Source organism: Meriones unguiculatus, chromosome 3, assembly GCF_030254825.1.
Source record: "Meriones unguiculatus strain TT.TT164.6M chromosome 3, Bangor_MerUng_6.1, whole genome shotgun sequence".
Lineage (NCBI taxonomy): Eukaryota > Metazoa > Chordata > Mammalia > Rodentia > Muridae > Meriones > Meriones unguiculatus.
In genome coordinates this window covers 19,064,333-19,085,381 of record NC_083351.1, presented here as the reverse complement: position 1 = coordinate 19,085,381, position 21,049 = coordinate 19,064,333, and the positions used below count along the sequence as shown (strand labels likewise).

Genomic DNA, 21,049 nt, shown 5'->3' with positions numbered 1-21,049 from the left:
CAACTGAAGGTAAATATAATGAGCAAAAACAATTTTTAGTACACATATTATATAGACATTCATATTTCCTAAATAATGCAGTATAACAACTATTCACATACGGTTATATTCTATATTGTCAGTCATTTAGAGATGGCTTGAAGTACATGAGAACTGTGCATGCTAATATAAAGGACTTGACTGTACAGATTTTGCTATCAGTGAAGGTTTCTGGAACCTGCCCCCCGAGATACTGAGAGCCAACTGTGTTTGAACAACTAGGTTTTCAGAATCAGATCACTGCACTGATTTCTGTGTGTGCTGACCTTTGCAGGTGAAAAAACCCAAGATGCAGGAACCAGGAGAACAAACTTTAAGGTATTCTAGACTTGGGCTTCTTTTTAATGATCTGCTTGAACTAACTCTACCATATGTTGACGAGTACAGGGCTTGCTTTCTGTTGCCAACTGCCTTTTTGGTCCTCACTGTCACCTTTACATTTTGAAATTACTTGGTTTCAGATTAAACATTCTCTTTAAAATAGGATTGTGTAAACCCCAAACCAGAGACTAGTTTGGGCAATATAGCAAGACCCTGTCTCAGAAAACATGCAATTACTTCTCCAGTGTAGCTTTCCCTCTAATATGTATGCAGATTTTTTTCGTTGTTATGCCTTCATTACTTACTTTCATTTCATATGTAGCAGGCATTTATAGAGAAACTCATAAATGAAAAATGATACATTCTTCAGTCAAATATACAATATAGGAAGGAAAGACTGAAATAAGAAAATACAAAGAACATGGCATTAATTATGAGTTGAGTATGTGATACCCTAGACATTTGCTCTACTCCTGTAGAAAGGAGCTGTCTTTTTAGCATCTCATGCTTTGTCTCTATCAGGATTGTCATTTTTCTAGAGTTGTACCTCCTGTCAGTTGTCCACTGACCATCTGAGCCAGTAACTCTATCATTACCAACACAAGAATTTCAAGATTGCTGTTTTTACCACATAGATCACTCCAGACCCTTTACACTGGAACTTCCAATCTGGCCATACTTTCTGTTTAAATTTCTAGCATATTTTCTCTATCACCCACTGGCCTTTCTCTCAAAAAAGGATTTCCATTTCTTAATGCTGATTATGTTATAAGATCTACTACTATAGTCAGTTCCTTAAAAGTGTTGGCCTTCTCCATTTTCCTGTGTGCTGCTTGCCAGCAAACGTACATCCTTGCTCGAGCCCAGTGGTCCACCTGTTCTGTGCATATTTCCAATCTGCTTGACAGTAAAATCACAACTTTGCCAAAACCCAGATCATGTATCTATGCTTTATCGCCATAACACTGTAATAGAACAGTGCAAAACTATACTGGCTCGTTTTAGTTTACATTCATGGTTACATCTCAAACACATTTAGACGCCCTTCTTTGTGTGTCTGATTTCCTGCTATCTAAACGTCATCTTAATTCTTTCTTCCTTTCATCTTTGCCTACAGTCTTTCTCTTAATTTCCCACTGTTGTATTCACTTAGCTAGGGAACTTGCTACCTAATTCAAAGACAAGTTCAAGACATTAAAAAAGAAGCATTTTGCTTCTCACCAAATCTATTGTGGATACTTTCTGTTTCCTTTTCCTGGGAAGTCAGTTTTCCTGCCATGTAAAGAACCTGTTTACTTTGTATTTTCTGCAGTCCCTCTCCCCCTTTAGTAAGTGTTAAATCTGTCAACATAAAATTTACCATTTACTCCCTCTTCCTTTGACAGAGTCTTACTGTGTCAATCATGCTGGCCTTTAACTTATAACCCTTAGCTTCCTGACTGCCGAGATTTAAAGACTTTAACCACCATGTCTAGGCTTAAAGTGTCCTCTCCGCCAGCCATACTAGGGGAATTGAGTCCAGGGCCTTGGATAGCTAGAAGGTGCTCTATCACCAAGCTACATTCCACATCCCTTAAAGCATTTTAAAAGAATAATTGAGCAGCAGTGTGTACATGAACTTGTGCTGCTTGTCTCTAACCTTTAGTGACTTCCCACGTTGAAACTTCACACCTGTTAACCAAAACTTCCTTGTACCTAACATATTCTAGTCCACTCTCTGTTTCTGTGAGATTAGTCTGTCAGTTATTCTAAACGCTTCGTGAAAAGGACTGTAAGGTTTTTTAGATATAGTAAAAAAGACATATATATATACTTTAAAAAAATTAGCAATAATTTGTCAAGTTATATCTCTATAACGTATCAGAATTTTCTTTTTCTTCCTTTTTTTTTGTTTTGTTTTTTCAAGCAAGAGTTTTCTGTGTAGCCCTGGCTATCCTGGCACTTGCTCAGTAGACCAGGCTGTCCTCAAACTCACAGAGTTCTGCCTGCCTCTGCCTCCTAAGTGCTGGGATCAAAGACATGTGACACCACTGCCCAGTCAGAATTTTCTTCTTGGGGCTGGAGAGGTGGCTCAGTGATTAAGAGCACTGTCTGCTCTTCCAAAGGACCTAGGTTCAATTCCCAGCATCCACATGGCAGCTCACAAGTGTCTGTAACTCCAGTTCAAAGGATCTGACACCTTCACACTAATGTACATAAAATAAAATTAATAAATTATTGAAAAAGAATTTTCTTCCTTTTAAGGATGAATGATAATTTTATTTTTTCCTCTTCTCTATCAATCATTGATAATAGACAAGAGTTCTGTTGAGTGAGAAGGTATTTGGACTGTGTAATTTATGGCGTTTAAGTGTTTTACTTTTCTTGTTATTTTTTAAAGCAACGTCTGTTATGTAAAATTTTACATTTATATGTTCTGAGAGTAATAATATTTTCAGACAGTATATGATTTCTCTAGGGACACTTTTAAACATTTAACAGAGTGCCAGAATTAATTCACCATCTTGGTGGTGTGTTTCCAGTCTGTCTCCTCATATAACTATGAAGGAGATTTTGCAAAAACAAAATTCCAGAAGCAAACTAGAATCCAAGACCCTCTAGAGCTGGTGTGCTCAGTGTGGAGGAGTATGTATGACTTCTAAGATTCAGGGTCTGAAAATAGTCTGCAGCAGTGGGTATAACATTGAAGCTCAGACTTATCCCAAGTACACAGAAAAGATAAGCTGTCATTGCATTGGAAGGTGAAGTTCTGGGCCAGTTTCTGCTCTTCCTTGTGTGATTCTGCTTAAATAGGCATGAGGGACTCAGGGTCCTCAACTTTTTGTCTTTCTGTCGGTCCCTCCCTCCCTCCCTCCCTCCCTCCCTCCCTCTTTCTTTCTTTCTTTCTTTCTTTCTTTCTTTCTTTCTTTCTTTCTTTCTTTCTCTCTTTCTCTTTCTCTCTTTCTCTCTTTCTCTCTTTCTCTCTTCTTTCTCTCTTTCTCTCTTTCTCTCTTTCTCTCTTTCTCTCTTTCTTTCTCTCTTTCTTTCTTTCTTTGTTTGTTTGTTTCAGGTCAGGGTTTCTCTGTATAGCCCTGGCTGTCCTGTCCTGTCCTTGCTTTGTGGACCAGGCTGACCTCAAATTCAAAGTGATCAGAGGCAGAGTGCCTCTGCCTCCCTGAGTGCTGGGATTATAGGCTTGTATGCCCAGCTTGCATGGCATGTGTTTTGTTGTTGTTTCTTGACTTTTTAAACTTTTTTTTTTTTGGTGTGTGTGTGTTTTGAGAAGTCCTTAACTTTTATCTAAAATTCAGGTGACCATAATGATATTAAACATTTTTATTTGTACCAGTATAACTAATCCATGTCATTTATTTTCTTTTCCCTTTAATTTTTATAGTCATAATTTGGGTTGTACATTGCTATTCAGAAATGTAACCGTTTGACAGAGATAAAATTGAACTTTGAAAATGTAGCTTTAAAAATTAAATATCTAGGCTGGAGAGGTGGCTAAGCTGTTACAAGCCCTGGCTGCTCTTGCAGAGGAAAAGGATTTTGTTTCCAGGACTCATAGGTGACTCACAGCTGTTTGTAACTCCAGTTCCAGGGGAGCCAATGCCCTGTTCTGGCTCCATGGATACCAGGCACACATGGTCCACATACATGCATGCTGGCAAAACTCGCATTACATTAAAAAAATAAAAAAGTAGTAGGCATGGGGGTGCATGCCACTAATCCCAGTGCTTACCAAGCAGAAGTGGGTGAATCTCGGAGTCTGAGGCTAGCCTGGTCTTCATATTCAGTTTCAGGCCAACCAGGGCTACAGAGTGAGATCCTATCTCAAAAAACACACAAACACAAATAAATAAGTTAATGTTGCTGGGGAAAAATTAATTTAACATTCAAAATAGATCAGAAGAAAAGTCTTTATTAATTAATGCTTTGCTATCAGAGGTCATATGAGAGCTTTCAGTGTTGCTGTATAGAAACTACTTTTACTCTGATTAGAAGTTTTTGTTCTCTTCTGTAGAGCCTGTGGCCGTTACCTCTTCCTAGGAAGGAAAGAGTAAAGCAGGCTCCTATTGGGGGACATAAATGTGGGAAGGGCGCATGGCTGGAAACAGGAACTAGAACAGCTGTGATTACTGTGTGCTTGCTGTGTCTAGACTTGCCTATTTTATATGTATTATAATTTTTCTTATAACCTAGTGAGGTGGGTTCTGTTTGTGTCCTCACTGACAGGTAAACTGAGGCTTAGAGAAATTAGTGACTTGTTCAAGCCATATAGCTAGGTATTTGAAAAGTGGATTATGAACTTGCCATTCCAGCTCTAGAGCTTGCACTAGCGGTAATAAAGTTAGTTTTCTGAGGGAGGGTCTCATTCTATTGTGCAGCCTGGCTTTAAACTAATTTTATAACCCATACTGACCTTAAATTCATGATAAATCCTCCTGCCTCGGCATCTCAGGCACTAGAATTAGAGTGAGTCATCACATGCAGTTAGAATCTGGACTCCACCCACTATGGCATTGTGGTTGGAAGTGACTGAATCCAGTGTCTTAAAGGGAAAGAAAAGAGGAAAACATTATTAAGAGGACTCAACTTGGAGCCAACTCCATTCTACAATTTTAGTGGCATGCTTGCAACCTTTTAGTTTCTCAGGGACTCCTGTAGCCTTGGCTGGCCTCCGATTCATGTACTTTAGAAGATGTCTTGAAATCCTGGTCCTTCTGCCTTATATCTGCCTAGTGCTGGCATTATAGGTGTACACCACCACGCCAAACTTAATTTTTCTTTTAAAAGAGAAGTAAAGCAAACTGAACGGTTTTAAGGGTTCAGAACTCCTCCTTGGGAACAAACACATGTAATCTTTAAAAACTTCAAATTACAATTTGTAACTGATGATGACCCACTCTGTCTAATAAGACATCTTCCTGCTTTGTTACACTTTTAGCCAAAGTAACAGATACATGGAATGGCATGGACATAAAGTACTGTAGCTTTCAAAATTACCAAAAGAATTGATTTCAGAAGTGTTTGTTTGTTTGTTTACCACAGTGAATAAGCATGTAAGGTGGCTGGTTTATTAGCTAGCTTAGTTTATCATTTCATAGTATATATACGCACCAGCACATTATGTTATGATCCACCGGATACGGATACAGTGTACACAGTATTTTTAAGTGACAGCACTGTTAGATGTTCAGGGTTGTCTTAATGTGTGATCTTAGAGAAAAAATTGACTTGTCTGTGACTTAGCTGGGGCTTCCAAGTCAGATAAAATCTTCAAGGGGTCTAGGGATATGAAAAAAACAGTAGACGGTTGAAGGTTCTGGTCCTCCTTTCACCTTAGTTGCTAAATAACTAAGAATCGGGAGGTCATCTAGACTTACTTCTTACTGTGATAGCCTAGGAGGAGGTGGTGGAGGTTATTGTTCAGCATTGCAGGAACTCATCAGAACTAATGTGTTTGTTTTGGTTCTCCTAGTCAAGTAAACAACCCGGATGTCAGTGATCAGAAGCCTGAGACATCCAGCCTTGCATCAAATCTTAGCATGTCAGAAGAAAGTAAGTACCAGGTTTTATGCATGGTGGATATGTTATTCTTACAACTAAGTGATGTTATTCTTGTTGAGTTGGGGTTTTCCCTAGTGTCTGGGTTGTCCAGAATGTATCTAGAAGGTCCCTCTTCCCTCCTCATGTATGTACTGGAATAAGCATTAGGACACACCAGTTGAGGGCAGCCTCATGGATTGGCTCATCCAAGGAGTCATACTCAGTAATTTTAATTTTATCTGGAGGTTGAACTTCTAAAAATAGTAGCATTTTATTAAAAATTAAAAAAGCTAGTGGGCTAATGCCTGACTGTTGTTCAAGAGTTAAAATGAAAACTTAAAACCAAGTAATCTTACCTGTCAGTTTTTAATAGTCCTTATGCTTTTTTTTCCCAACCTTAATTTCAGTCAGCTCTTCCTCTTCTCTGTAAATGTGAACAAATAACTAAGCATCATTAGGTGGAGTTACATACTTAACTGAGTAGTTATTCCTAGTCCTAACCACAGCTTAGGTGAGTACTCAGTGTGTTTGGGAAGTCTGCATTAGGTGGAGTTACATACTTAACTGAGTAGTTATTCCTAGTCCTAACCACAGCTTAGGTGAGTACTCAGTGTGTTTGGGAAGTCTGCATTAGGTGGAGTTACATACTTAACTGAGTAGTTATTCCTAGTCCTAACCACAGCTTAGGTGAGTACTCAGTGTGTTTGGGAAGTCTGCATTTTTCTGATGAGCTTTTCCTCTTAATTCACACCACCTCTTTTTTCAAAACACCTTTCCTCAAGCCTAACTATTGTCTTCTCAAACAAAAGCTGCACACAAGAAGCTCCCTTATTACACCGTCCCCATCTCTAGGCCTGCCTGTGTTTGTGCCCATACTGTCTTGCTTCCTTTTTCCTTCCTGGAACAGAATCGTATTCTTGTCTAAGTCCTTTTATTTGCATTCTGTACCCCTCTGGCCTTCCCCAAGACTTGGTATGATGATTCTCACACTCTACTTCTGCATTATCACATTCTTCCTAGTTCTTTTCCTGAAGAGATGTGCTCTGCTATCTGCCATCTTTAAAAGATGACAAAAGTTCTCTTTGCTCCACATCTTTTATGATTTTCTCTGTGTTTCATGATATATCAGAACCTCAGAAAAGAATTGCCTCTGCTTCCTTTCTTCCACCCATTCACTCTTCAGCTGTTTGACGTAGCTTCTGTTGTCTCTCTTCATGGGAAGCTGCTTGCCAAGCTCCTCAGTTGCTGTCATACTGCCAATTCTAGTAGACATTTGTTTCTCCTCACAGTCTCCCTCTCAGCATGTTTTCTCTCACTTTTCTTCCCTTATGACCCTTCTCTAGCTGTACTTGAATATTGGGAGGCTTCAGCTTTGGGTTCTAGGCTAGCATCCTCTTTGGTGATCCTCCCATCCATTACATTACGTTACTTTAAATGTCATATATTGTTAACAAATCCCAAATTAATTAACCAACTAGTTAATTAATTGATAATTAGAAACAAGGTTTTTCTATGTAGCCCTGGCTGGCCTGAAACTTGTTAGGTAGACCAGACTGGCCTTGAACTCATAGAGATCTGCCTGCCTCTGCCTCCTTAGTGCTGGGATTAATAGCGTGGAACATCATGCCCAAATCCCACATTTTTATATTCAGTGTGATTTCTCTGATTTCATTTGTGTATCCAACTACTTATTTGAAATCTCTAGTTAATGTCTGGAAGCAAAGGCACATGTAATATGTAAGAAGCTTTTCTGTCTTTCACCTGGTCAGATCTTCTCCCAGACATGCCCATCCTAAGTTGTATCACTGCCCCACCATCTGTCCAAATGAAATAGCCTGCGCGTCCCTGTCTTGCTCACTCCATATATCAGAGCTGATCAGAATGGTGTGTTACAGCTTCACTCTGCTGCGTCCTAACGTTGTTACTGTAGTCTACGACAGTATACTACTTTTTAACCCCCTATTGTATAATAACAGATTATGCCCTGGCTTTGTAATCCATCAGTTTCCAGATACTGCCAAACTCTAGTCTTAATCTGTCATTGAAGGAAGGGTAGATAAGGGTTTGAAAACCTGTCAATGGAGAGGAAACCATCTTGGAGAATTTGAATGACCCTACCCTATGTTCCATGATGGATAAGAAATTCACATCTAATTGAGATTACCTTAGTTTCTGTCAATCTGAATATAAGTAAAAATGATATTCAAGCTTTTAATAACAGTTTGTTTTGAGACAGGGTTTCTCTGTGTAGCCTTGCCTGTACTGGACTTGCTTTGTGGACTAGCCTGGCCTCAAACTCACAGAGATCTATCTCCCTGCCTCTGCTTCCACTGCTCCCGGCTACTTTTAATAATCTTTTAAAAACCTCAGACAATGGCATTGGACAAGATCTTTATATAAACTCAGTGCTAGCTTATCTTTCTCTTGGGTGTGAATTGGCCCCTCATCTTCTGATGGTTACTTCTGTGTGAGTCATTCTTTCAGGGAACCTAGCTGGATAGAAAGCAGATGGTTCATTTTTAGTTCATCTTTGCAACAGAACAGCACCTTTTGTGATACTGAAGTCTGAACACTTGAAGAGTGTGGTCAGAGCATTTATGGCGCAGGTCTGTGTATAATGAACTGAAGTGGAGCCTGATGAGTGGCTTTCAACATTTGTTGACCTTGAGCCACATATTTATGGCGTTTATCCTAGCTGTGACCATGAGGGTCAAGCTTTCATAGCAGCTTTTTCCAGATAAAGTCATGGAGGGAGAAAGGACACCAGCTGGAGAAGTACGTCACTCCGCAGGTCTCAGGGCATCTGGTTGGCCAGACTTCAAGTCTGTTATAAAGCAGAGAGTGCTAGTACAGACCCTCTCCTGTCTGTGCTGCTGCTGGTTCTGCGTAGCAATAGCAATGGTTTCCAAAGGAGATTGGCACTTCACCAAACCTGCCTCACAAAGTCAGTCCTAGGGCTTTTCACAAAGAATAGAGTCAGCAGTCCAGAGTTTAAAGATGTCAGAGACACCATTTGATTTCTCAGATAAGGGTTTTCCTTTTCAAGGTTGTCAGTAAGCATGGTTGAGAGCCTAGGGGGTTTTGCTCCACAGATAGTTTAGGTCAGTGATGGTAAAATAGGGATTAGTTGGTTTATCTTCAGATCTTTTCTGTGTTCACCTGTCCCCCTCTGTCCTGTCTTTTCTTTTACTGCCTCTTAAACTCTACAAACAGGTCTGTAAACACAAAAATGAGGTGTTTTCTGCTGCACGGTCTTTGACATTTTGGTATCCAGGCTGTGTGTTGTTCACTTTGAAGGACTAATCAGTAAGATACGTAAGTTTCCCATTTGATTCTTTAAAAAGCTCTAACTTTTACCTGATAATATCTTTCTTTCAGTTATGACTTGTACGGATTACATCCCTCGTTCATCCAGTGATTATACCTCACAAATGTACTCTGCAAAGTAAGTCGAATAATTATTTCCAGACTTTTTCTCTAGGTTCATTACAAATTTAACATATAACTTTTTTCACCTTCCTTGTTCTCTGTCTTTACTCTAATTTTTATCACATCTAAATATACTCTTGCCATCCTTTTAAAAATCAGGTGGTTCCTGGAATAGATTGCTATTACATAGGAACTGACTGTGGTCAGATAGGCACTCAAAATATAGTATTTTGGTGATCTGATCTTTTTTTTTTTTCCCCTCTCTACATTGACATATGGATCAGTAAAAACAGCTCAACATTGCTCCCAATTGGAACTACAAACAATTGAGCTTGAATGAAACAAGTGTAATGGATTAAAGTTGCAAAGATACATTTTAGGCCTTCATAGTGTAAGGTCAGTGTTTATGACCAACCAGGTTAGTCATCTTTAAGGTGTGTAGGGTGCAGAACAATCTTTATATCAAGTTGCAATTGTGTATTAATGAGGGATGGACCTATAGCCATACATAGACACAGCTGCACTCATTAAACCAGTGTGTTTTTATGCACTTGCAAACACAGGTTCACGAAGAAATTGGTAGCAGCGGTGAGAGATCCCTATTATGAGAGGAAAGTGACCTTTTTCTGCCCTTGTACCACTTACTTATACCTTTAGTTAAATAAATCACAGCTTTCTACATGTTGGTGTTAATGTCTTCTTGGACTAGCCATTCGCATGTGTTAATCTTCTCTGGAGAGATTAACACCGTCTTTTGGAAGTATTACGGGGAGGCTTTCCATGCTATAGGAATGTTCACCCTCTGGACATGTGACAGTACATTGTCATCTACAAATGTACGAAGTCTCATTCAGAGCTACCCTGGGATGACTCAGCCTGCTGGCCGCAGAGTGGGCACCCTAGATTAGATACTGAATGGGAAGCACATGTCAGCTCCGCAGGCTCTCTGTCTTCATCTTGTAGCATGTTACTTCGTTTGAAAGACAGAATAGCGAGATGATGAATTTTTGAAATACTTTAGCTCTAACCTGGTAATATTATCTGTAAAGGCAAGGAAAGGACACTGTGGTCTTACAGTATCTGGAAATGGGCCATCCTGAAACACTTCTATTTCAGAGTAATTTCAACTGTTGAAATTATTTTCCAGGCTTAGATCTGACTAATACAAGTCTCTGAGTATCTGTTGGAAATGAATATGTTGCATCCACCAAATTTATCCCTAATGTAGACATAGTTGCTACATTCAGACACTTTATTCAGGTGTGCCTTTTGCCGTCATTTTCACCTCCTCATCACGTACGGGAACCATTCCATTAAAATCCTTGTTTATCTGGACCTCCCTGGTGTTTTCTCCCTTCTGATCCACTTTAGAAAGCAGCGTGACGTTAGCCTTTAGTAAAGAACAGCTCTGCTCTTGCCGTTCTTTGTGTGGCGAGCTCAGGGCCTTCCAGTTGTTTCAGATCTGCCTGAGTTCCAGCCCACCGCTCTAGGGCCATGCTTCCATCTTCCTCCTTTTTGCATGCTCTTTTGCTTCCTCAAGGCACCTCCCTTAGGATAGTACAAGGCTTCCTCTCAGATTTTGAAACCCTTGCTCTCTTTTCTGAGTGCCTTTTCTGGGGCTTTTCTCTTGTCCCAGAACATGTCGTTTGTTCAGTACACATGCTGCTGCTTTCTAGCCTTCCTCTGTTGTCTACTTCCAGAGGTTTTTTTTTTTTTTTTTTTTTTTTTTTTTTGGGGGGGGAGGATCTTTTCCCTTTTTATAACTTAACTCTCCAGCCCATATTTATTAAGACTTTTATGATGCATAATAGCACTTTATCATGCAACATAATATGCCAAATAAAATAAGTAGAAGTTACACATAGGGTATAATAGAATGGATAGACTGCCTGTCAGCAAGCCAGGGTGAAGTCTTGGGGATTTACTGGTGAGGTTGATTCCTTGACTCTCCCTGGTGTGACTGGCACCAGTTAGTGGCAGTGTGCTGAAGTGTGGTCTGTTAGCCAAGCTGGCTCCTGCTTCATGAGTTGAGGATACTGGAGAACACCTCTGCTCCCTGGCTTTTTGTTTTTTGGGTTGTTCTGTTTTGTTTTCTCGAGACAGGGCTTCTCTGTGTAGCCTGGTTTACGTGGTGCTAAGAATCAGACGCAAGTGCTCTGCCAGCTGTGTCCCCAGCCCAGAGCTCAGTCCTTATCCAAACACAGAGCATAAATAAGTAATCCTGTGTCTTGTTTGGGGCTTTGCCTATAACACTGTTATTTGTAGGGTAATAGCTAGAACTTGGGAAGTTGTTTGAAACTATTTGATTTTCAATAAAATTATTCCTTGGAAAAATAGATAGTAGAACCTGGAAAGGACAAAACTTGTGTTTTCTGACCATAATAAAGGTCTTTTCTTTTTATTTTAATTTTTTTTTATCGTGGAAAGATAATCTCATTCTGAGATTTATTTATTTTAGTGATATTGACTGTTTCACCCATTTTCATGAACTAAAATGAGCCACCTAATGGAAGTTTTCATTTTCTTGATTTTTCTAGACCTTATGCACATATCCTCTCAGTTCCTGTGTCAGAAACCGCTTACCCTGGGCAGACTCAGTACCAGACACTACAGCAGTCTCAACCCTATGCTGTCTACCCTCAGGCAACCCAAACATACGGACTACCTCCTTTCGGTAAGCTGTCCTACTGTGAAAGGTTCTCAAGAATCAAACTTCTGTCCCTCCTCAGAAAGCAAGCATGGCTGACCAGGAAGAGGAAGACACATTGTCATTTGTGGAGTATTTTCTTATTAAGTGTATGGTGGAAGCTGTGTTTATACTTTTTCATAATTAGTTTGTTACTCACCAAAATTTGATTGTTTCCAAGCTCTTTACTCTGAAACTTGGGTTGCCCCCCCCCCCAGTGCTGGAGTTGGAGCTCAGGCCCCTCCAATCATGGGTTCCCAGACACTGAGTTACGAATCTTGCTGCGTCAGTTCAGGCCACCCTTGTATTTGCTGTGTATCCAGTGCCATCCTGGAAGTCTCAGTACTCCTGCCTCAGCTGCCTGAGAACTGGGATCACAGGTGTGCGTCATCACACCCAGTGAGAAGCTGGAAGTCAGTGTTTGGAAACCTGAGGAATAACCGACGACTTTACTTACTTTAGATAGGACATAGTGCCATGCTAAGGTAAACAAGTATAAATATATTTCTACTAAAAAGCATGTAGCCTAAATACTCTCTGTGAGACTGTCTCACGGTAGTTTTTTGTTTTGTATTGTTTATCATTGTTTTCTGTTTTTGTTTTGTTTTGGCTAATTTTTCCTTCTCCTTCCTCACTGCTCCTTCCCCAAATTGATCAGATGTTGTTCTGATAAAACAAAAGTGCTTTTAGAATGGAAGACATCTGAAGTCACAGGTATAGGAAGTTGTTTTCATTAGTTTTATGTATCTTGGATATACTGGAAATTAGTTTGAGGTTATTTGAACATTTAATATCCATGACAGTTTTTATGCATATGTAAGTTAATATATTTGCACAGTATGCCTTATTGTTCTTCTATTTTAGCCCTAGTTTTAAAAATTATTTTAATATTTTACTTAATATGTTAAAAGTTATGGTTTGGTAAGGTCCTGGAGAGATGGCTTAACAGTTAAGAGCACTTTCTGCTCTTGCCAAAGGCTAAGGTTTAGTTACCAGCACCCACAGCTTACCACTGTCTGTGACTAGTTTTAGAGGGTTCAGCTGCCTCGAACTCAGTTAATAAACACCTCACAGGTGCTCTGTGCGTTCTTAACAGAGGGCCCTTTATAGTCTGTCCATCTCTCATGTTAAAAAAGAAAATTCTGTAAGTAGAGCTCTGCTGAGAACTGAGAGAAGGAATTGTATCGTGAAGAATAATTGGTAAATGTGGGTGTTCAGAATATGTGTGTTGTAGTTGGAGGGGAGAGAAACTTACATGGATTATCCTGTGAGTAAATTGAGTGAGAAAATAATCAGTTGATTATGTTGATTTGATTTGACTAAGTAATGGTCAACTTTTCAGTCAACCTATGGAGCTCTTTGTCAGCTGTACGTGGGATCTGAGGTCCTGAAAGAATGCGGTGGATTGATTCTGTAGACAGTCTTTAGTTTCAGTGCACTTTTATACATAAATGAAACAAAACAATACCCCAAGAAAGGTTTTTTGAGTGTAGAAAACCATGATCCAAAAACCATATAAGTAAGCATCAGTGAGCACATACTAAATAGTAACAGAGCAGCCCTTTCCCAGAACTTTCTCAGGACAGAGCAGCTAAAACACAGTTGCTTGTCTCGCACTATAGATTATATGCGGGAAAGTATGAAAGCAAGGCAGAAGGCCATATCCAGATTCAGGGTGCACTGACCAGATTGGGTTCTATAGCTATGTTATGACATCCAACAAGAACAAACATCTTATAAATTGAATATAAATGTTTAACACAGACGGCACAAAATCGTGTTCAAGAACAACCCAGGTTACAGAGTGCCCTGAAGTAACAGGCCCTCTGCTGTTTTTACTGGAGCCCCACTCAGTTTCCCAAGGCATTGTTCACCATGGGTCATTCTTTTGACATGTTCCAACAAGTCATATGTGAGACTTACTGACAAAAGATTTAGGTTAGTGACACATTTTTCCAGAGAAGTTACAGGAAATGTTTGGAATATATTTGTATGTTTGTCTGTGTGTGAGTATGGGCATGCAACGTGTGTGTGTAGAGGTTATTAAGTATTGAAGGAAGTTATTGAGTATCATGCCCTGTCGCTCCGTCTCAGCCCTTTGAGGCAGTCTCTTCTGAACCTGGATCCTGTGTTTTGGGCTAGGCTGGCAGTCAGCACACCCCAGTGATCTTCCTATCTTTACCCATTATAGCCCTGTGACCCGGCACATACTGAAACTTGGATTGCTTACATTGTTACAAGAGGGCAGGGATGCAAATTCAGGTCCTCATGATTGAATAACTAACCTCTCAAACACTGAGCCATCTTTCTGGCCCATTTGTAATATTTCTTAAGGTTACTGTATCATCTTTGTTTCAATTTTGTTAACTTTGTGTGCATGTGACTGAGTGCAGGCACAAGTGTCTCGAGAGTAAGCTCTCTGCTGCCACCTTGTGGAATCTGGGATAATCAAACATGTTGTCAGACCTGCGTGCAAGTGCCTCTCTTACCTGCTGAGCTATCTCACAGGCCTTATATTTGTCTTTCAAGGCTGTCTTTGTCAGGCTGGCTTTGAATTCTGTGTGTATTTGAATCTGGTCTTTAACTCCTAATGCTTCTGCTTCTACCTCCCAGATGCTGGGATAGCAGGCATGTGCCACCATGTCTTTAAAAATCATTTTTTGGGGGAACCATCAGGTAAAGGCTCAGCAGGTAAAGGCTCCGAAGCACAAGTCTGACAACCTGAATTTAATCCCTAGAATTCATAAAGAGGTGCAGGGAGAGGCCAACTTCACAAAGCTGCACTGTGGACCCACAAGTGCGCACAACATGTTAAAGAAATACTCTTAATGCAACACTAATTTAAATAATACTATTTTCTCAGAATTTAATACAAGGCCTTTTTTGGGTAATATTTTCATTTATATATAAGAAAATACTACTTTTGAAGTCAAAGTTGTAGTATGTTTGTTACCTTAGTGCTGTTTTCAGGTTAACTAGTTCATTAATATATTTCAGGCATAAGTAGACTGGAAAATACCATTATAATTATAGCCAGTCATAGTAGCTTACTTTTATATTTGTAGTATTTGGGAAACTGAGCAGGAAGATTGCCATGAGTTGAGGTCAGCCTGGGTTAAATGAAACCCTGATTTCAAACAAACAAACAAACAAAACCCCTAAGTAAATAAATTTTCATTACACTTATATTTTTTAATGTTTCCTGTATCAAGCAATAGGTTAGAATAGGACTTCACATTTTGCATTATTGCCTCATTTACTCCTTAAAAAAGGCCTTAGAGCTAAGTAGCATTGTCCCCTTTCAGCAAGTTAAATTTGGTTAAGTCATTGTCCCAAAGTCATAAAATTAGTAAATGCTTAGGATTAGATTTAAGCCTTGGTCTGCTAAATTCTCCTAAATTTTGGTCTGTATCAAAAAGATGATCTCAGGGTTCAGCTTAAAATAAAAAATCAGAAGAACTCTACAAACATTGTTAGGAGTAATCTTTACTCATGCTCTGCAGAGTTGTGGAAAGCTGGATGATGTAGGAAAGGGTCCGGAGGTCTCGCGTCTGTAAGCTAAGGGGTGAGTGAGGAAGGGCACTGACGCTCGTGCAGAGGCCCACACAGTGTGCGTGGAGCCAGCGTCGACCTGATTATTTTGAAAAAACTTTGTTGTGAGGTAGAAGACGTTAGTGATGCATATTAAAAGTTCATTCCATTTCCCACATTACATTCAGTTCTAGAAATTTATCCTGTGGAACGAATCAGAGATACAAAAATTTGTTAATAGAGATACTCATTACAGCATTATGCACGATAGTAAGAACTTAGAAACATGATGTATGGAATAGAAAAGCATGTGCTAGATTACAGTTTGTCCAGAGAATGGAGACCTCAGCAGCCTTAGAGTCTTTTGTGTTTGTTTGTGACTTTTTAATGATGTGGGGAAGGTAGATGCGAATGTGTGCACTTGAAGGCGTTGGGTGCCGGGAACTGGAACTGCAGGCCGCTGTGGGCTGTGCAGCCTGGGTGCTCCTAACCGCTGAGCTGTCTCTCAAGCCCTGCAATTTATATTCTTCTTTGGTTTTTTTCAGAGCTGAGGACTGAACCCAGGGCCTTGCACTTTACCACTGAGCCAAATTACCAACCCCTGATAGTCTTTAAAAACAACAACAACAACAACAACAAAAAAACTATGGCTATATAAATTTGTGTGGCAATTGTGGAGCTTCTCAAAAAAATCAGAAGAGAAAGCCCTTGTGGCCTAGCTGCACCATGTTGGGTTTATGTTTGAAGGACAATAAGTTACCTATCACAGGGATCATTGAATATCTCTTGTTTATTACTTCACTACTCACAGTAGTCTGGAAATGGAACCTGTCCATCACCAGGATTGCAGCCAGGTGTGGTGGCACTCTGAAATAGAGGCAATAGAATCAAGAGGGAATTCAGGGTCTAGAGCAGCAGAAACAGAAAACCCAGAAAGATGAAGTCATGACATTTACAGAAAAATACCTGAAGTTGGAAATGATTATGTTAAGCAAAACAAGCCAAACTCAAAACACCAAATGTTTTCTTGTCTGTGGACTTAGGTTCACATTGTTTATAAGCAGGGAGGGATTTTGTAACTAGAAAGTCATGGAAGAGGAAGAAGAGATTTTAAGGGAACAGGTAAAAGAGAAGGTTATGGAGTACATGTGATAAGAAAGCCAAAGGAATTATCTGGTGAGATGCCAAGCAGAGTGGACTATGGAACAAGGAGGTGGACAGGTGTGTGTGTGGGGGGGTTGTGAATGAGCACAAAGTATGACAGATACATGAAAATACCACAGTGAAACCAATTACTTTGTATACTAACTAAAAAGTTATACACATGCAGACACAAAAAAATTGAGGTTTTAAACCAGATGTAGCACGCAAATAGAGTCACTTTTGGGGGGAGCAGTCGGGGAGGCAGAGGACATATATTTAAGACTAGCCTGGGCTATGTAGTTAGATAGGTCCTGGCTCAAAAAAAAAAAGGTCACTGAGTAAGTTAATGAATGAATAAAGGACTGAATGAATGAAGAAAAGCTGGTGAGATAGCTGAGCAGGTAAAGGTGCCTGCAGTCAAGGCTGATGATCTGAGCTTGGTTCCTGATCCTACATGGTAGAAGCAGAGAAAACTCTCCTCAGACCTTAATATGAGCTCATGAGAGTGCACATGCACATACTCTGCATTTAAAAAAGAAAACAAAACCATGGTTTGTTTTCCTCATATGTTCTGTGTGATAGTCCTAAAGGATTCAACGTTTAGTCACATGACTTAATATAAGGAGTTCAGCACAGGGTGCCTTTAAAGAAGTATATTTACATGTCTGAAGGACAGAAGCTACAATGATGCTAGAGGCAGTTTTCATATTGTCTTTTATTTCTCCTTTCCTCAAAAAAAAAAAAAAAAAAAAAAAGGCAATTTATTTGAGTTTCTGGCCTGGCATGATGGGTACATGCCTCTAATCTCAGGGCTGAGGAGGACTGGTGCACATGGTAAAAGTTTGCCTCAGAGAGTGAAATGCTAAGTAATAAGGCCAAGACATTCTTATTGATGCTTTGGTGTTGATGAGATGTTGCTTTAATACCATGTGTGAATAAGCATGTTCACAAATCTGTTTCTTTAGGGTCTAAACCAACTTGGGAAATCCAATCACATTGCTTACAATAAATACAGAAGTTACTGTAACATGTAAATAATGAGTGTAACAAAAATCTATAATGCCAAACCACCGATAATCATAGCACCGAGTCTTTTACGTGTAAATGTAAAAACATAAAATAGTGGCCCAATGAGATGGTTCCATGGGAAAGAGTGCTTGCTCCTCAAGCCTGAGTGAGGATCTGTAAAAAGCTGGGTGTAGCAATGTGTACCCGTCAACCTTGCATCAGGGCTTGGGCCCAGAGGCACGGGGGTTGCTGTGATCCCAGCTCCATGTTCAGTGAGACACCCTGTCTCAGAGAGTGATAGAGCAGGGTGCCCTGAGAACTATGGGTAATTTTTCTGTGATCCTTTAATAGTAGTTAAGTTTGGATGTTTGGATGATAGAATTATGTATAATATAACTTTTTTCCTAAGTTACATATTTCAAGGTGTTTTTCTGTTTGTTTGTTTTAGACGGTGTGATGTTATAAAGTGTAGACAGCCTTGAATTCACAGTCTTCTGTATCAGCCTGCTGAGCACCACCACTCAGCTAAGATATATGTGTGTGTGTATTTATAGATTATATTTATTTATTTATTTAAACATGGTCTCATGTAGCCAAGAATAACTTTAAAGTTGCTGGGTAGCCAGGAATGACCTCGAAACTCTGATCCTCCTACCTTTGCTTCCTGAGTACTGGGTTGTAGACATGAATCTGTAGACATGCCCACTTCATGTGGTGGAATTAAAGCCTGGGCTTTCTGTATGTTAAGCAAGCTCTTCACCAACTGAACCACATCTGGGGCCTGTGTGATGCTGTTATCTTTTTTGAAAAGCTGGCATGCCTTTCCTAATCTAGGAAACAACATTTATAAAATAATCAGTTTAAAAAAAGCTGTCACGAAGGCATTTAGAAAACTTGCTTATTCTATGGGTAAGTGAATTTTAACTCACATAGACTATTTCCCACCTTGCCAATTTGAACTTCTCATTATACGATGTCAGTTCTGACAAATGCTCTGGTTTAGTGGACTCTTTCTGCCTCTGCCTCCTTCAGCAAATCTACCGGTGTGCGCCACCACAACCGGCGTGTACTCTTTTCTGAATCTTGGTCACTTGCTGCAACCCTTGAGGTGAAGGTACATACATGCTCCTGTTGGGCTCTTCGCCAAGGTTTGTTCCTGTGGCCCCATGCTCTAATTCTTGGAAATATGTTTGCTTGTGGTGTATTAGAAGTGGAGTAATTTTCTCCTACAAGCAGACTTGCTTTAAGATTTCGGCTTGAAACCTGCCAGCTGGTGTTTAAAGCATAGCTGTGTCCCTCAGCCCCATGCGTTGTTTGTAACTGGTCCACTTTATCTGATTCAGGTGCACTGTGGCCAGGTGTGAAACCTGAAAGTGCTTTAATTCAGACTCCATCTCCAAGTCAACACAGTGTTCTCACCTGCACTACAGGGTTAACCACAAGCCAGCCAAGCCCAGCACATTATTCTTATCCCATTCAAGGTAAATAGGCATGGTTGTGTGTGTGTCGTTGTTTTTTATTTTTAGTTTGCCCGTATATCCAAACAAACTGGATGATACAGGAGCAGCATCTGTAGTAAAGGGAATGGCATGCGTTTGTGCATGCTTTTTTGTGTTAGGCAAATCTGAGCAGAGTATGGTTTGTAAGTAGCCTAGGCTTTGAATGCGAGCTGCTTAATAGAAGTGACGCCTTCCTTTGCATGCCGATACCCAGAAAGCTTCTCTTGATTTCCTTCTAGTCTGTTCTCAGTGGCATTTTCACATGTAAGTTGGCAACTCCTTGAGTCCGAATTTGGCCGGCTTCTATGTGAATTGTCAGTGGAATGTGCGATGTGGATGGCTCTTCTGCTGGTGGCTTTGTGACACGCATCCCCATTTACTCCTTGGTGAGAGTATTTCTTTTGCTTAAAAAGATTACTATCAGGCTGAGGGTGTAGGTTGGTGGTAGAGTGCCTGCCTAGCATGCGTGAGGCACTGGGTTTCATCTCCAGCTCTGAAGAAAAGAAGAAAAGTTATTTTTATCCCTATTCAGAGTGAAACTTAAATTTTGAACAATTGTGCTTTTCTGAGTTCTTCTTTGAAATTGAGAATTTTCTAATCAGAATGAGCAGGCAGAAGGGCAGTGTGGTGCTAACTGCCTGCACTCTCAGTCCCATTGGTCTAGAGTGGAAAGCTGTGTCCATGTACTTGGCTTCTCATCTGCCTCTGTGATGTTTTTGTTGTTTATTTCTTTTACAGCTTTTTGCACTTTGTTCTTCATAAAATAAACTCTGGAGAGATGAGTACAAGCACCCAAAACCTCTGAAGATAGGAACTTTGCTGATGAAAAAGACTTAGTTTTAACTATTTTCAATTAATTGACTTGGGAATTGTTTGATTCTGTAGGACAGTGCTAGGCAACTTTGATATTTGTTTTTTGAGATTAATTTTACTTGTGTATGACTATGCATGTGCGTGAGGGTAGCCATGTCTTGGCTTACGGAGGCCAGAAGACAACCTGAGGGACAAGCTGTGCAAGCTGCTCAGATGGAATGAACTAGGAACAGAACGCAGGTCCCCTGGGAAGTCAGTGGTGTTTTTACCCACCTAGCCGTCACTCCAGCCCCTGCTTTGTTCTTAAGACCTAGGTCTCAGCTACCTTTACCTCCAGTTGCCAGAGTCTTCTCTTGCGTTTCATTTTCTCTTTGCCTTCTCCTCCCTGTTTTCTTCCTTCCTAACAGGAACAACCCAAGAAGAACAAAGCTTAAGGAGTGACCCAGGTTCACCTTGAACCCGTGGGCCTAATAGAAGAAGCTCCCAACCCAGCCCTTTGAGCCCATCTGGGAGTGGCATACACCACCATTTCTAACTTTCATTTCATTTTCAGTGTTTTTCTAAGATAATAGGCCTTTGGGATCAGCTACAAGCAGTGAGATAACCAGGTCCCTCTTAGATACATCCCTATTTAGGGATCACATAGGGCATGAAGACAAGGGAAAATAAGGGTTCTTTTCCCATTGGGGTGTAAAGTCTGCACTCTTCAGTAATTGTGTCTTGAATTTAACACTTCTTTTCCCTTGCAAAATAAGTGGAATCATATCTTTGGAATAAGTTAGAAGACGTTGCTTTAAGTGGGTCAGGAAAGCGTCTGTTGAATTTCATTACCTGCTGTCTTTACGTCATGTCTTAAGTGTCTATTTTTTCCTTGGAGTCTGTTAACCTGGTTTCCTTCGTCGTTAGTAGTAACTGCTGGAGCCCAGTGAGTGCTCATTGTGCTCGCAGCTCTGTTCTAAGTCATGGCTAGGTACTGTATCATCTGCACAGCAACCCTGTGAGTAAGTACTATTGACCCCATTTTCCAGATGGGGAGCCTGAGGCACAG

General features: G+C 40.2%; 1 protein-coding gene across 7 annotated transcripts in view; it reads left to right on the top strand.

Annotated features, from left to right (window-relative positions):
• The window catches only part of Eya3 (EYA transcriptional coactivator and phosphatase 3), an 80,364-nt gene that overhangs the window by 21,034 nt on the left and 38,281 nt on the right, over positions 1–21,049 (top strand). For 3 of the 7 annotated variants that reach the window (XM_060379377.1, XM_060379378.1, XM_060379376.1), the window contains exons 3-7: positions 314–357; positions 5,825–5,904; positions 9,271–9,337; positions 11,859–11,995; positions 19,033–19,170. In XM_060379377.1, the coding sequence (XP_060235360.1) occupies positions 314–357; positions 5,825–5,904; positions 9,271–9,337; positions 11,859–11,995; positions 19,033–19,170 (466 nt within the window). The remainder of the gene's footprint in view (positions 1–313; positions 358–5,824; positions 5,905–9,270; positions 9,338–11,858; positions 11,996–19,032; positions 19,171–21,049) is intronic. The other 4 variants (XM_060379380.1, XM_060379379.1, XM_060379381.1 and 1 more) reach the window with 3 other exon arrangements.